A 17,674-nucleotide genomic window follows, 5' to 3' on the forward strand; every position below is an offset into this window, starting at 1 on the left:
CTGTGAGTCCAGGGTCCCAGCTTGCACGGGAAGCTTATACCCGACAGCGAGATCAGAGAGGACGAGATTCACTCATTGAGAGTCAGTCCCCTAATTCGGCAACAAGGGAGCTGGCATCTCTACGGACCGACTCTCCAGAAGCACTGGTTGGGCACTTCTCTCCGTGTGGCATGCCCTGGCAGCGTGCCATCCTGCTGCCCCATGAAAACAGCCAAGAGGCCTGGAGATGCGGATCTGCTGGGTAGAAGTTGTCCCGAACACAGGAAGATCCGAGATACACGGCTGGCATATTGAAGGCGCCATCCACAGTCTACGGTCTTCTGCACTCAGACCCAGTATTTCCTTCTTCACGATGGTGGACAGGCACACATTTGTATAAGAGGAAGACACAGGAGGAAGAAGGAGGAAAAGCGGAGGAGCGGGGAGGCAGGGAGAGAGGGAGGTAGACGGACCCGGAGGGAAGAAGGGAGGAAGAGAAAACGAGAACTGTATACCCAGTGACACTGGGTAACTTGCTTGGCTGGTTAACAAGGTGAGGACGAGAGTCTCCAACTCATCCTGTTATCCCCCGAACGGCCCCACTTGGGTCACGGAAAGTCCCACATCCTGGAAGAGCCCTCTGCTTTTCTGCGTGACGCGGCACTGCTGTCTCTCAGGAAGTTCGGTGACTGCTGCGTGCTTCGTCTGGGTGTGCTGCGGCTGTTTCTATCGCCCTGCTTGATTCTGCCTTCACACACGGAAGAGATGAACTCGCATATCCTGCAGCCGAGAGTCTTCGATCGAACTGGGATAGGCAGGTGGGGGGTGGGGGCTCCAAGAGACAGATGCCTGTGGGAGACCGGAATCAGGCTTGGTGGGGAAACCGCCTTGGGCTCAGGCATGACTTCGGTTCATCGCTAGGCATATTGCCAGTGCCTCACGAGGCATGTCGCCAGTCTACATGTAACCCAGGGACCAGCGCTGGGGAAGGACCGCTAAACTGACTCGCCAACCTCTTCCCAGGCCGGTGGGACTTATAACACACGATGAAATTCCTAGAGCAGGAACGCAGATGCTGATGTGACCACCTTGTTTGCATCTCAAATGCTTCCACGAGTTATTCCCAATTAAGACACGCATTAAGCACTTATTTGCTAAAGATTCATAACATTAGGGGGAAAAAAACTTCCTCTTCTTCAATTCCCGCATCATCAGGAAAACGATGTCAACAACGGCAAGGAAGTCATGCCCATTGGTCCAAATTTGGGGACGCGGTGCATAAAATCCCCGCAAGAGGACGAGACAAAAGAGTCTGAGAAACTCACCTCTGAGCAGAAGCTCCCCCTCCACCCGTGACACCATGACCGAATCGTGCTGCTCCCCTTGCTGCCAGCCTACGTGCTGCAGGACCACCTGCTGCAGGACCACCTGCTGCCAGCCCAGCTGCTGCGGGTGCGGCGGCGGCTGTGGACAAGGCGGCTGCGGGTCCAGCTGCTGTGGGTCCTGCTGCTGCCAGCCTTGCTGCTGCCGCCCAACTTGCTGCCAGACCACCTGCTGCAGGACCACCTGTTGCCGGCCCAGCTGCTGTGTGTCCAGCTGCTGTCAGCCCAGCTGCTGTGGCTCCAGCGGCTGCGGACAACCTTGCTGTGGCTCCAGCGGCTGTCAGCCAGCCTGCTGTCCCCCTGTGTACTGCAGGAGGACCTGCTACCACCCCACCTGTTGCTGCTTGCCCGGATGCCTCGCCCAGGGCTGTGGATCCAGCTGCTGCTAGCCTGCTTGCCAGCCAAACGGCTGCCATAACGCCTGCTGGAGGACCACCACATACCCACGGCGGCCGCGGCCACCCCTGCTGCGTCTCCAGCTGCTGCCAGACTTCCTACGGACAACCGCCTCACCAAGAACCCACAAGGGCACACAGCACTGACTGGCCAGCGGGGAAACGGACACTGCCAAACGTTGCCGAAAGCCCGCATGCAGTCGCCAACATTTCTGCTACTCATCTGCCTGTTTAAAAACCTTGGGAATCGGCTTGAGGAAGTGTGGACCACTTCTCCTGATTCTCTTCTTCCTCAGGTCTAGGGTGTCCCCTGCCAGCGTCACGCAGCCGGACGTGGAGTCAAGATCTCTGCCTTGACTCCACAGTCAAGATCGTCATCCTGCCTGACGACCTTGGAGAAATAAACCCCCTCACACCTGATAGAAATGTATTCTTTTGCAACTATTAATGTCTGCGCAAGGAGGGTTTCCTTCTCAGTGCATTCATGGTCCTTGTATGCGGATTTCGTCCTGTCGGGACCCTTCTGCACGTCTCCCTAGACCCAGGGACTCTCACACGAGTGTCTTAATAATAATAAACCCAGTACCGATCTGCATACCATATGCTGTCCGTGTCCCCGTACGGCCTGCGCGACCTAACGGTTTCTGTACAGGTCACAGCCCACATACATTAATTATCCTTTGGGAGACTCCTAGCCTGCCCCCACGAGTGCCTATCTCCATTTGAGGATGAGGGAATCTAGGGACGTTCTGTCCCAGAGCGGACAGGGAAGCACTCAGGCGCCAGGCTGCGTCTCCGGCCCTTGCTCAAGGGCGCTCACATACCCACGAGCAGGCGAGTTAGGCAACAGCCTGGGCCACAGCACCAGCAAGATGCTGGTCCGAGTGTCTTCGAGGCCCGCGGAAGTCCTCTTGTCCTGTAGATGCGGGCGATATCTGCGACAAAGTGGTAGACAGCCGAGTGCCACCACGCAGGGACCTCCAGCCCAGTGTCAGGGCAGCGGCCTTGCCCTTTAGAGCTCTTGGGAACACGGGGACCCTTTCGCGGAAGTCGGCGCCAGCCTGCCCGACATGCACTCCTCCTGCTCAGAGACAGGGGAGCCTGCGGGCGCCTCGCGCCCGGGGGCCGCGTCTGCACACGCACGTCTTCCGGGGTCATGGAAGGCCCATTCTGGTTGGGCCTCCTGGTCCTCAGGACTTCGGCGCGCGTCGGGGGTGTGGTGCGGTGGCCGTGCAGAGGACTCGGGCAGTTTTGTGCCAGACACGCCATGCTCCGCAACTGGCAGCCGATATGGATGGCGTCAGGATCTACAGGGCACCGAGCAAAGGAAGGACGGGGGACGTCACGGACCGAGAGCCCCTGCGCTGGGCCTGTGTGTTGACTTGCAGTAATCTGTGACCTCGGAAGCGCGGAAGGGAAGCAAACAACCTCCGGCATCTGGGGAAGGAACTGGGACGCGCTGGAGGGAAACCAACGGGCCGCTTCTGGGGATGGGTGGGGGTGAGACTCACGTGAGGAAGAAGAAAGAGAAAAGAGCCTGGGCCTTCACCAGAGTCCCGACAGATCCAAGGCAGGCGCCTCTGGTCCCACACTGATGCACGATGCTGCCGCGGCGCTCAGCGCAGTGAGGCTGGATCCAGGCTCTGACGGGAAGGGCAGACGAAGGCCCTGGGCCACTTCCCGGGAGCAGTGGAGGGACCTCTGGGGAGCTTGGGAGGCTTCTGTCCGGGGCACCCACCAGCCCTGGAGACCAGCTATCCAGGAGGCTCTGAACAGACTGCCAACACCACACTTGCCTCTTGCTCGTTCTTAGGAGTTGGGGGATTGTGAGCTGTGCTGAGAAACGGACAGGACCTGGGTTGCTCCCTACTTGCCAAGTACCGGCCAACTGCTTCATGTACATTTTCTTGAATTCCTGAAGTAATTTCCAACTTAGGGCTCAAGGTTCCCGCTGCACGGATCAGGAAATCAAGACTGAGATGGGCGAAAGTCATGTCAGAGGATGGTACCTCCCAGACGCGACACTGAAGGACAGCGACCAGGCACGTAGCTTCGCTGGGGAGGGCAGATCCCACTGGCTGGAGTGCGGGAAAGCGACGCAGGGAAGACGCACTGTGAGTCCAGGGTCCCAGCTTGCACGGGAAGCTTATACCCGACAGCGAGATCAGAGAGGACGAGATTCACTCATTGAGAGTCAGTCCCCTAATTCGGCAACAAGGGAGCTGGCATCTCTACGGACCGACTCTCCAGAAGCACTGGTTGAGCACTTCTCTCCGTGTGGCAATGCCCTGGCAGCGTGCCATCCTGCTGCCCCATGAAAACAGCCAAGAGGCCTGGAGATGCGGATCTGCTGGGTAGAAGTTGTCCCGAACACAGGAAGATCCGAGATACACGGCTGGCATATTGAAGGCGCCATCCACAGTCTACGGTCTTCTGCACTCAGACCCAGTATTTCCTTCTTCACGATGGTGGACAGGCACACATTTGTATAAGAGGAAGACACAGGAGGAAGAAGGAGGAAAAGCGGAGGAGCGGGGAGGCAGGGAGAGAGGGAGGTAGACGGACCCGGAGGGAAGAAGGGAGGAAGAGAAAACGAGAACTGTATACCCAGTGACACTGGGTAACTTGCTTGGCTGGTTAACAAGGTGAGGACGAGAGTCTCCAACTCATCCTGTTATCCCCCGAACGGCCCCACTTGGGTCACGGAAAGTCCCACATCCTGGAAGAGCCCTCTGCTTTTCTGCGTGACGCGGCACTGCTGTCTCTCAGGAAGTTCGGTGACTGCTGCGTGCTTCGTCTGGGTGTGCTGCGGCTGTTTCTATCGCCCTGCTTGATTCTGCCTTCACACACGGAAGAGATGAACTCGCATATCCTGCAGCCGAGAGTCTTCGATCGAACTGGGATAGGCAGGTGGGGGGTGGGGGCTCCAAGAGACAGATGCCTGTGGGAGACCGGAATCAGGCTTGGTGGGGAAACCGCCTTGGGCTCAGGCATGACTTCGGTTCATCGCTAGGCATATTGCCAGTGCCTCACGAGGCATGTCGCCAGTCTACATGTAACCCAGGGACCAGCGCTGGGGAAGGACCGCTAAACTGACTCGCCAACCTCTTCCCAGGCCGGTGGGACTTATAACACACGATGAAATTCCTAGAGCAGGAACGCAGATGCTGATGTGACCACCTTGTTTGCATCTCAAATGCTTCCACGAGTTATTCCCAATTAAGACACGCATTAAGCACTTATTTGCTAAAGATTCATAACATTAGGGGGAAAAAAACTTCCTCTTCTTCAATTCCCGCATCATCAGGAAAACGATGTCAACAACGGCAAGGAAGTCATGCCCATTGGTCCAAATTTGGGGACGCGGTGCATAAAATCCCCGCAAGAGGACGAGACAAAAGAGTCTGAGAAACTCACCTCTGAGCAGAAGCTCCCCCTCCACCCGTGACACCATGACCGAATCGTGCTGCTCCCCTTGCTGCCAGCCTACGTGCTGCAGGACCACCTGCTGCAGGACCACCTGCTGCCAGCCCAGCTGCTGCGGGTGCGGCGGCGGCTGTGGACAAGGCGGCTGCGGGTCCAGCTGCTGTGGGTCCTGCTGCTGCCAGCCTTGCTGCTGCCGCCCAACTTGCTGCCAGACCACCTGCTGCAGGACCACCTGTTGCCGGCCCAGCTGCTGTGTGTCCAGCTGCTGTCAGCCCAGCTGCTGTGGCTCCAGCGGCTGCGGACAACCTTGCTGTGGCTCCAGCGGCTGTCAGCCAGCCTGCTGTCCCCCTGTGTACTGCAGGAGGACCTGCTACCACCCCACCTGTTGCTGCTTGCCCGGATGCCTCGCCCAGGGCTGTGGATCCAGCTGCTGCTAGCCTGCTTGCCAGCCAAACGGCTGCCATAACGCCTGCTGGAGGACCACCACATACCCACGGCGGCCGCGGCCACCCCTGCTGCGTCTCCAGCTGCTGCCAGACTTCCTACGGACAACCGCCTCACCAAGAACCCACAAGGGCACACAGCACTGACTGGCCAGCGGGGAAACGGACACTGCCAAACGTTGCCGAAAGCCCGCATGCAGTCGCCAACATTTCTGCTACTCATCTGCCTTGACTCCACAGTCAAGATCGTCATCCTGCCTGACGACCTTGGAGAAATAAACCCCCTCACACCTGATAGAAATGTATTCTTTTGCAACTATTAATGTCTGCGCAAGGAGGGTTTCCTTCTCAGTGCATTCATGGTCCTTGTATGCGGATTTCGTCCTGTCGGGACCCTTCTGCACGTCTCCCTAGACCCAGGGACTCTCACACGAGTGTCTTAATAAACCCAGTACCGATCTGCATACCATATGCTGTCCGTGTCCCCGTACGGCATGCGCGACCTAACGGTTTCTGTACAGGTCACAGCCCACATACATTAATTATCCTTTGGGAGACTCCTAGCCTGCCCCCACGAGTGCCTATCTCCATTTGAGGATGAGGGAATCTAGGGACGTTCTGTCCCAGAGCGGACAGGGAAGCACTCAGGCGCCAGGCTGCGTCTCCGGCCCTTGCTCAAGGGCGCTCACATACCCACGAGCAGGCGAGTTAGGCAACAGCCTGGGCCACAGCACCAGCAAGATGCTGGTCCGAGTGTCTTCGAGGCCCGCGGAAGTCCTCTTGTCCTGTAGATGCGGGCGATATCTGCGACAAAGTGGTAGACAGCCGAGTGCCACCACGCAGGGACCTCCAGCCCAGTGTCAGGGCAGCGGCCTTGCCCTTTAGAGCTCTTGGGAACACGGGGACCCTTTCGCGGAAGTCGGCGCCAGCCTGCCCGACATGCACTCCTCCTGCTCAGAGACAGGGGAGCCTGCGGGCGCCTCGCGCCCGGGGGCCGCGTCTGCACACGCACGTCTTCCGGGGTCATGGAAGGCCCATTCTGGTTGGGCCTCCTGGTCCTCAGGACTTCGGCGCGCGTCGGGGGTGTGGTGCGGTGGCCGTGCAGAGGACTCGGGCAGTTTTGTGCCAGACACGCCATGCTCCGCAACTGGCAGCCGATATGGATGGCGTCAGGATCTACAGGGCACCGAGCAAAGGAAGGACGGGGGACGTCACGGACCGAGAGCCCCTGCGCTGGGCCTGTGTGTTGACTTGCAGTAATCTGTGACCTCGGAAGCGCGGAAGGGAAGCAAACAACCTCCGGCATCTGGGGAAGGAACTGGGACGCGCTGGAGGGAAACCAACGGGCCGCTTCTGGGGATGGGTGGGGGTGAGACTCACGTGAGGAAGAAGAAAGAGAAAAGAGCCTGGGCCTTCACCAGAGTCCCGACAGATCCAAGGCAGGCGCCTCTGGTCCCACACTGATGCACGATGCTGCCGCGGCGCTCAGCGCAGTGAGGCTGGATCCAGGCTCTGACGGGAAGGGCAGACGAAGGCCCTGGGCCACTTCCCGGGAGCAGTGGAGGGACCTCTGGGGGGCTTGGGAGGCTTCTGTCCGGGGCACCCACCAGCCCTGGAGACCAGCTATCCAGGAGGCTCTGAACAGACTGCCAACACCACACTTGCCTCTTGCTCGTTCTTAGGAGTTGGGGGATTGTGAGCTGTGCTGAGAAACGGACAGGACCTGGGTTGCTCCCTACTTGCCAAGTACCGGCCAACTGCTTCATGTACATTTTCTTGAATTCCTGAAGTAATTTCCAACTTAGGGCTCAAGGTTCCCGCTGCACGGATCAGGAAATCAAGACTGAGATGGGCGAAAGTCATGTCAGAGGATGGTACCTCCCAGACGCGACACTGAAGGACAGCGACCAGGCACGTAGCTTCGCTGGGGAGGGCAGATCCCACTGGCTGGAGTGCGGGAAAGCGACGCAGGGAAGACGCACTGTGAGTCCAGGGTCCCAGCTTGCACGGGAAGCTTATACCCGACAGCGAGATCAGAGAGGACGAGATTCACTCATTGAGAGTCAGTCCCCTAATTCGGCAACAAGGGAGCTGGCATCTCTACGGACCGACTCTCCAGAAGCACTGGTTGGGCACTTCTCTCCGTGTGGCATGCCCTGGCAGCGTGCCATCCTGCTGCCCCATGAAAACAGCCAAGAGGCCTGGAGATGCGGATCTGCTGGGTAGAAGTTGTCCCGAACACAGGAAGATCCGAGATACACGGCTGGCATATTGAAGGCGCCATCCACAGTCTACGGTCTTCTGCACTCAGACCCAGTATTTCCTTCTTCACGATGGTGGACAGGCACACATTTGTATAAGAGGAAGACACAGGAGGAAGAAGGAGGAAAAGCGGAGGAGCGGGGAGGCAGGGAGAGAGGGAGGTAGACGGACCCGGAGGGAAGAAGGGAGGAAGAGAAAACGAGAACTGTATACCCAGTGACACTGGGTAACTTGCTTGGCTGGTTAACAAGGTGAGGACGAGAGTCTCCAACTCATCCTGTTATCCCCCGAACGGCCCCACTTGGGTCACGGAAAGTCCCACATCCTGGAAGAGCCCTCTGCTTTTCTGCGTGACGCGGCACTGCTGTCTCTCAGGAAGTTCGGTGACTGCTGCGTGCTTCGTCTGGGTGTGCTGCGGCTGTTTCTATCGCCCTGCTTGATTCTGCCTTCACACACGGAAGAGATGAACTCGCATATCCTGCAGCCGAGAGTCTTCGATCGAACTGGGATAGGCAGGTGGGGGGTGGGGGCTCCAAGAGACAGATGCCTGTGGGAGACCGGAATCAGGCTTGGTGGGGAAACCGCCTTGGGCTCAGGCATGACTTCGGTTCATCGCTAGGCATATTGCCAGTGCCTCACGAGGCATGTCGCCAGTCTACATGTAACCCAGGGACCAGCGCTGGGGAAGGACCGCTAAACTGACTCGCCAACCTCTTCCCAGGCCGGTGGGACTTATAACACACGATGAAATTCCTAGAGCAGGAACGCAGATGCTGATGTGACCACCTTGTTTGCATCTCAAATGCTTCCACGAGTTATTCCCAATTAAGACACGCATTAAGCACTTATTTGCTAAAGATTCATAACATTAGGGGGAAAAAAACTTCCTCTTCTTCAATTCCCGCATCATCAGGAAAACGATGTCAACAACGGCAAGGAAGTCATGCCCATTGGTCCAAATTTGGGGACGCGGTGCATAAAATCCCCGCAAGAGGACGAGACAAAAGAGTCTGAGAAACTCACCTCTGAGCAGAAGCTCCCCCTCCACCCGTGACACCATGACCGAATCGTGCTGCTCCCCTTGCTGCCAGCCTACGTGCTGCAGGACCACCTGCTGCAGGACCACCTGCTGCCAGCCCAGCTGCTGCGGGTGCGGCGGCGGCTGTGGACAAGGCGGCTGCGGGTCCAGCTGCTGTGGGTCCTGCTGCTGCCAGCCTTGCTGCTGCCGCCCAACTTGCTGCCAGACCACCTGCTGCAGGACCACCTGTTGCCGGCCCAGCTGCTGTGTGTCCAGCTGCTGTCAGCCCAGCTGCTGTGGCTCCAGCGGCTGCGGACAACCTTGCTGTGGCTCCAGCGGCTGTCAGCCAGCCTGCTGTCCCCCTGTGTACTGCAGGAGGACCTGCTACCACCCCACCTGTTGCTGCTTGCCCGGATGCCTCGCCCAGGGCTGTGGATCCAGCTGCTGCTAGCCTGCTTGCCAGCCAAACGGCTGCCATAACGCCTGCTGGAGGACCACCACATACCCACGGCGGCCGCGGCCACCCCTGCTGCGTCTCCAGCTGCTGCCAGACTTCCTACGGACAACCGCCTCACCAAGAACCCACAAGGGCACACAGCACTGACTGGCCAGCGGGGAAACGGACACTGCCAAACGTTGCCGAAAGCCCGCATGCAGTCGCCAACATTTCTGCTACTCTCTGCCTTGACTCCACAGTCAAGATCCTCATCCTGCCTGACGACCTTGGAGAAATAACCCCCCTCACACCTGATAGAAATGTATTCTTTTGCAACTATTAATGTCTGCGCAAGGAGGGTTTCCTTCTCAGTGCATTCATGGTCCTTGTATGCGGATTTCGTCCTGTCGGGACCCTTCTGCACGTCTCCCTAGACCCAGGGACTCTCACACGAGTGTCTTAATAAACCCAGTACCGATCTGCATACCATATGCTGTCCGTGTCCCCGTACGGCATGCGCGACCTAACGGTTTCTGTACAGGTCACAGCCCACATACATTAATTATCCTTTGGGAGACTCCTAGCCTGCCCCCACGAGTGCCTATCTCCATTTGAGGATGAGGGAATCTAGGGACGTTCTGTCCCAGAGCGGACAGGGAAGCACTCAGGCGCCAGGCTGCGTCTCCGGCCCTTGCTCAAGGGCGCTCACATACCCACGAGCAGGCGAGTTAGGCAACAGCCTGGGCCACAGCACCAGCAAGATGCTGGTCCGAGTGTCTTCGAGGCCCGCGGAAGTCCTCTTGTCCTGTAGATGCGGGCGATATCTGCGACAAAGTGGTAGACAGCCGAGTGCCACCACGCAGGGACCTCCAGCCCAGTGTCAGGGCAGCGGCCTTGCCCTTTAGAGCTCTTGGGAACACGGGGACCCTTTCGCGGAAGTCGGCGCCAGCCTGCCCGACATGCACTCCTCCTGCTCAGAGACAGGGGAGCCTGCGGGCGCCTCGCGCCCGGGGGCCGCGTCTGCACACGCACGTCTTCCGGGGTCATGGAAGGCCCATTCTGGTTGGGCCTCCTGGTCCTCAGGACTTCGGCGCGCGTCGGGGGTGTGGTGCGGTGGCCGTGCAGAGGACTCGGGCAGTTTTGTGCCAGACACGCCATGCTCCGCAACTGGCAGCCGATATGGATGGCGTCAGGATCTACAGGGCACCGAGCAAAGGAAGGACGGGGGACGTCACGGACCGAGAGCCCCTGCGCTGGGCCTGTGTGTTGACTTGCAGTAATCTGTGACCTCGGAAGCGCGGAAGGGAAGCAAACAACCTCCGGCATCTGGGGAAGGAACTGGGACGCGCTGGAGGGAAACCAACGGGCCGCTTCTGGGGATGGGTGGGGGTGAGACTCACGTGAGGAAGAAGAAAGAGAAAAGAGCCTGGGCCTTCACCAGAGTCCCGACAGATCCAAGGCAGGCGCCTCTGGTCCCACACTGATGCACGATGCTGCCGCGGCGCTCAGCGCAGTGAGGCTGGATCCAGGCTCTGACGGGAAGGGCAGACGAAGGCCCTGGGCCACTTCCCGGGAGCAGTGGAGGGACCTCTGGGGGGCTTGGGAGGCTTCTGTCCGGGGCACCCACCAGCCCTGGAGACCAGCTATCCAGGAGGCTCTGAACAGACTGCCAACACCACACTTGCCTCTTGCTCGTTCTTAGGAGTTGGGGGATTGTGAGCTGTGCTGAGAAACGGACAGGACCTGGGTTGCTCCCTACTTGCCAAGTACCGGCCAACTGCTTCATGTACATTTTCTTGAATTCCTGAAGTAATTTCCAACTTAGGGCTCAAGGTTCCCGCTGCACGGATCAGGAAATCAAGACTGAGATGGGCGAAAGTCATGTCAGAGGATGGTACCTCCCAGACGCGACACTGAAGGACAGCGACCAGGCACGTAGCTTCGCTGGGGAGGGCAGATCCCACTGGCTGGAGTGCGGGAAAGCGACGCAGGGAAGACGCACTGTGAGTCCAGGGTCCCAGCTTGCACGGGAAGCTTATACCCGACAGCGAGATCAGAGAGGACGAGATTCACTCATTGAGAGTCAGTCCCCTAATTCGGCAACAAGGGAGCTGGCATCTCTACGGACCGACTCTCCAGAAGCACTGGTTGGGCACTTCTCTCCGTGTGGCATGCCCTGGCAGCGTGCCATCCTGCTGCCCCATGAAAACAGCCAAGAGGCCTGGAGATGCGGATCTGCTGGGTAGAAGTTGTCCCGAACACAGGAAGATCCGAGATACACGGCTGGCATATTGAAGGCGCCATCCACAGTCTACGGTCTTCTGCACTCAGACCCAGTATTTCCTTCTTCACGATGGTGGACAGGCACACATTTGTATAAGTGGAAGACACAGGAGGAAGAAGGAGGAAAAGCGGAGGAGCGGGGAGGCAGGGAGAGAGGGAGGTAGACGGACCCGGAGGGAAGAAGGGAGGAAGAGAAAACGAGAACTGTATACCCAGTGACACTGGGTAACTTGCTTGGCTGGTTAACAAGGTGAGGACGAGAGTCTCCAACTCATCCTGTTATCCCCCGAACGGCCCCACTTGGGTCACGGAAAGTCCCACATCCTGGAAGAGCCCTCTGCTTTTCTGCGTGACGCGGCACTGCTGTCTCTCAGGAAGTTCGGTGACTGCTGCGTGCTTCGTCTGGGTGTACTGTGGCTGGTTCTATCGCCCTGCTTGATTCTGCCTTCACACACGGAAGAGATGAACTCGCATATCCTGCAGCCGAGAGTCTTCGATCGAACTGGGATAGGCAGGTGGGGGGTGGGGGCTCCAAGAGACAGATGCCTGTGGGAGACCGGAATCGGGCTTGGTGGGGAAACCGCCTTGGGCTCAGGCATCATATAAGTTCATCAGTATGAACACAATCAACACTGTGCTCCTCATATCAAGTCTATTGCCATTCTACTTGCAACCTAGGGACCATTGCTGTGGTTTGACCACTAAATTGACTCACCACCCACTTTCTAAGCCAGTGGTAATTTTAGTACATGATGAAATTCATGTAGCAGTAATACAGATGCTGAATTGACCACCTTGTTTTCATCTGACAATGTGTCTATGTGTCATTCTCATTAAAGAATTCATTAACTTCTTATATTTAATGACGTATAATATTTATGTAGCACCATCCTCTTCCTAGCTCCACAGTAACTACACAAATCAAGGTGAACAACTAGGTTAATCCTGATTATTTGTCCTAGCTTCCTGGTGTCCTCCGCAGATAATCCCTACAACAGGAATAGAGAAATCAATCTGAGAAACTCACCCTTGAACAGAATCTCCCCCTGTACATGTGACACCATGACCACCTCCTGCTGCTCCAATCTCTGTCAGCTTACATGTTGCAGGACCCTCTGCTTTTTCCCATTTGCTCTAGGTCCTTCTGCTGTCAGCCTTGCTGCTTCTGCCACCCAAGTAGCTGTCAAACTACCTGATTCTGGCCCGGCTCTTGCAGTTCCAGATTCTGTCGTTCCAGTGTTTGTGGACCATAATGGTGTGGGTCCACCCATTGCCAGCTTTGCTGCTGCCACCCAACTTGCACCCAAACCCCCTGCTGCCAGCCCCCCTACTGCAGGTGTAGTTGTTGTCAGCTCAGCTGCTGTGTTTCTGGTGGCAATGGACAAAGGTGTTGTGTTTCCAGCTGTTGTCAGCTCTTCTTCCATCTAAGGTGCTTTTAGACCACCTCCTGTAAGACTTCTTTTTGCCGCCTTTGTTGTATGTCCAACTGCCACCAGTCTTTCTGCTCCTGTCTGCCTTGCCATAAACTACCCTCTTCTGTACACCACCTTTGTTAAGTAATTTTTCTTTTGGGGGAGGAATTCACTTACTGGGCTTTGCTCAAAACCAGTATACTATCACCATAGTTTCTGTTACTCATTTGTTTAAGAACTTTTCTATCAATTTGCTGGAGTGCATAATACTTTCCCGTGTTCTCTTCCTCCTGTGTAGATGGTCATGTGTCATTTTGGTTATCCTCAATATGGTTGTTAGTCTCTGCTTTGACACTGAATCATTATCTTCACCTACCTACCAGTAACTCAGGAAAACAAGTCGTCATAACTTTTCTTAGCTTTTGGTACTGATCATCATAAAAATCTTATTATTTTTAATATATTTATGATCTACATATTCTGCTTTATTCTTTCTATAATCACTTTGAATTTTCTTTATCAAAGCAGGAGCTCTTACCTGTATATCATTTTTAAATTTAACTTTTTAAATTATATTCAGTTAACCACTGTATAGTACTTCATTAGTTTTTTGTTGTTTTTAAATTATTTTTTTTTAATTTCTTTTCAGTGTTCCAGAATTCATTGTTTACACACCACACCCAGTGCTCCATGCAATATGTGCCCTCCACAATACGCACCACCAGGCTCACCCAACCTCCCACCCCACTTCCCTCCAAAACCCCCAGTTAGTTCCTCGGAGTCCACAATCTCTCCCCCTCCAATTTCCCCCAAATCCCATTAGTTTTTGATGTAGTGTTAAATCCTGTGTCATTATTCATCCCACATGGTGTTTTGTTTCATTGTACAGCATTCCTGACATAGAGACCTATACACATATTGCACATCACATGCATTATCTATTGTGAGCCCTATGATAACATCCCTGAAGTCGGATTCTACATTTTCCAAATGAGAAAATCTCACTGTCTGATGTTTGTCGGTAAAAATGAACAGCCTCAGATCAAAAACTGGGTCTTTTGCTCCTGTTCAAGGACACATATATAAACATATCAAGACAAGCAGACATGAAATTTGGACTAAGTACTAGCAAGATGTGCATTTGAATTTATCCTCATCAAATATGGGATAATCCCTTAAATATGCAGGTATCATTTACTGTATTCTTCCCATATCAGTGTCCCACACCTCAATGAGCAGCAGCTAATTCAGTCAGGGAGCAGTGGTTGCATTTAAGAGCTCTCATGAATGCAGGTAAACTTTCCTTGTCTCAGGATCTGACCAGCCCCTCATGTAATTAATCTGCCTCAAATAATTTTGAGCATCCATTGTATTCTCATGAGAGAGAGGATCATTTATCGGCATTTGTCCTTCAGTATCATGTAAGTCAAATTCTTGTATGTCCTTCTTCTCCTGAGTACCTTTTTAGAGCAAAAAGGAATTAAGTAATCACCTGAAAAATACAGGTACTGTAACAAGCTTCCCAACTTTAAATCAAGTTGCTTCAATGTGGTATTATTCATTTTCAGGAGGGATGTTACCCTATTAAGGGCTTGACATAAGTCTCTGCTGCTAACAAACAGTACATTCAGCAGAGACACCCATGGTGAGACGAGCAAATTCTGTTGGTTCCATGCAAATCCTCTGTGTTTTGTGACATTTGGTTCCTTTGTTCATGGTCTCCAGTGTAAATACTGGAGCATCTGAGGAGAAAGATGGGGTATATTATCCTAGACTCATCTGGAACCTCTCAAGTGATACTCTCTGGTAGGCAATGATATGTACATAGAGAGGGAACACTTTCTGTCTACATGCCCATCTGTCTAAATTTTACTCTTTCAATCTTGCTGCTTTCATATCTCAGACTAAGCAACAAAGATTTTTCACCATTTGCCAACAGCCCATAAACACCATCCCCTCGGCTCATTCTCCTCCAAACAAAATGTATAACCATGTGTACTGCTCACAGTTCTTCTCACTAGGAGCATTCCCACTTTCCACTCCCTTTGCAGACCAGAAATTTTTGATTTGTTGTAAAATTTCCATTTGTGCCATAAAAGCTGCTACTGGGGCTATCGACTGATAAAATCAAGGTATTCCATGATCATATGTCATATGTCATTAGGTTTCTGCAGGAATCAAATGGAATTAAAAACAAATAATGTATCATTTAGTCATTTAGGTCAACACCAAACTCTGGCTATGAAATCGCTTCTTAGTACCTTGGTCTGCAAGTATAATTTATAAATTTGAGGTATGTCTGAGTTTATGTTAAGTCATGAACAGGGGGGTAAACAAAAGAGGCAAAACCAAGTTTACTGAGTGGGAAAAAAAGATCTATTCTCTACTATTAAGGATTTTTGAATAAGGTTTATTTCTACTGTATTCCTCAAAAATATAAGAATTGTGATCTCCTATTGAAGGTATCTGCCTAAAGACTGGCTGATACAATAAATGAGGGGAGAAAAGAGAGAAAAAAATCATTCCAGATCAATCCATGGGTGGACAAACTATTTAGGATGGAAGTGGGGAGAAAAAGATACATACAGAAGGATGGATGCTGGGGTAACTGGATGGCTCAGGTGGTTAAGCATCTAACTCTTGATTTGGAGCAGGTTCATGATCTCAGGGTCATCAGATTGAGTCCTGCATCTAACCCTACTCAGCATGGAGCCTGCTTAAGATTCTCTCTTCTGAGGGAGGAGCAGGATGGCAGAGGAGTAGGAGACCTAAATTACGTCTGGTCCCAGGAATTCAGCTAGATAGTTGTCAAACCATTCTGAACACCTATAAACTCAACGGGAGATAGAAGAAAAGAATAGTAGTAATTCTATGAACAGAAAAGCAAATACTTTCTGGATGGTAGGATGTGCAGAGAAGTGAATCTGAGGTGATATTTGGGAACAAAGACTGCAGGGGGGGAGGGAGCCTCCATTATTTGACTACTGGCAAGTCATAGAGCAGTGGAGCACAAAATCAGAATGTTTAGAAGTCTACTCCACTGAGGGATGTTCTTCCAGTGGCTAAGCAGGGGATGGAAGCTTTGTTGGGACAGTGTGGTCTCAGGATGCTCAGGGTCAAAAAAAGACTGAAGGTGCCTGAGTGTGGCAGAGCTCCCAAGTATTGAAGCCAGGGAGGTGGCTGCAAAGATAGAGCCAAACCTTTGGAGTATGGCAACCTCAGGGTTGCCATAAACGGTAATTAGCAGCACAGTTGGGCCACTACTCTTTGAGCAGGGACAAAAGGCAGATCCAGGGAGGACCTCCCCTTCCTCCACCAGGAGGAGTGGCACAGGAGCACTCTGCAGGAATCTGCTGAGTTTGGAAATTCCAAACAGGGTCATGTGCCAGAGATAGAAATGATTGGTCACAAGCCAGGCGAGCACAGAGTGTGGCTGGAGACCAGGGAGACAGGACTGATTGACTTCATTTCTCTGAGGGCACACTGAGGAGTGGGACCCTGAGCTCTTGGCTCCTCTGGGGTCAGAGAGTGAGAAGCCACCATTTTCATTCTCATATTCTAAAGCTACACAGAAAGCTTTTATGGAACAAAAGGTACTGAGAGCAGATGCAACCAGATTACTTAGCCTGGTCCCTGGCAAGGGTGGTGCAATTCTGCATCGGGCTAAGACATTTGAAAATCACTGCAACAGGCCTGTCCCCCAGAAGATCAGCAAGAATATTGAGCCAATACCAAGTTCAGTGATCACTGAGAACTGCAAAACTCTAGCGCTAGGGAAATACAGCACATAGAATTCATGGGTTTTTTCCCCCATGATTATTTAGTCTTTCGAAGTAAATTTAAAATTTTTTTTCTTTTTCCATTTTTTTGAAATTTTCTTCTTTCCTATTTTTATCATTTTTTAAATTTATTTTCAGCATAACAGTATTCATTGTTTTTATACCACACCCAGTGCTCCATGCAATCTGTGCCCTCTCTAATACCCACCACCGGGTTCCCCCAACCTCCCATCCCCCCACCTCTTCAAACCCTTCAGATTGTTTTTCAGAGTCCATAGTCTCTCATTGTTCACCTCCCCTTCCAATTTCCCCCAACTCCCTTCTCCTAACTCCCCATGTCCTCCATGCTATTTGTTATGCTCCACTCATGAAAGAAATTGAAGAAGACACAAAAAGATGGAAGACCATTCCATGCTCTTGGATCGGAAGAATAAACATTGTTAAAATGTCTAGACTGCCTAAAGCAATCTATACTTTTAATGCCATTCCAATCAAAATTCCACCGGTATTCTTCAAAGAGCTGGAGCAAATAATCCAAAAATTTGTATGGAACCAGAAGAGACCCTGAATCGCTAAGGAAATGTTGAAAAACAAAAACAAAACTGGGGGCATCATGTTACCTGATTTCAAGCTTTACTACAAAGCTGTGATCACCAAGACAGTATGGTACTGGCATAAAAACAGACACATAGACCAGTGGAACAGAATAGAGAGCCCAGATATGGACCCTCAACTCTATGGTCAGTTAATCTTCGACAAAACAGGAAAAAACATACAGTGGAAAAAAGACAGTCTCTTCAATAAATGGTGCTGGGAAAACTGGGCAGTTTATGTAGAAGAATGAAACTCGACCATTCTC

The 17,674-nt window shown here is 53.2% G+C and overlaps 1 protein-coding gene across 1 annotated transcript in view; it reads left to right on the top strand.

The window, feature by feature from the left end:
* The window catches only part of LOC125086673 (keratin-associated protein 9-2-like), a 3,306-nt gene extending 988 nt beyond the window's left edge, over positions 1-2,318 (top strand). The window contains exons 2-3 of the mRNA XM_047706020.1: positions 657-797; positions 1,264-2,318. Coding sequence (XP_047561976.1) covers positions 657-797; positions 1,264-1,750 — 628 coding nt within the window. The 3' untranslated portion in view covers positions 1,751-2,318. The remainder of the gene's footprint in view (positions 1-656; positions 798-1,263) is intronic.
* Positions 2,319-17,674: the final 15,356 nt, after the last annotated feature.

Source organism: Lutra lutra, chromosome 16 (assembly GCF_902655055.1).
Source record: "Lutra lutra chromosome 16, mLutLut1.2, whole genome shotgun sequence".
Classification (NCBI taxonomy): Eukaryota; Metazoa; Chordata; class Mammalia; order Carnivora; family Mustelidae; genus Lutra; species Lutra lutra.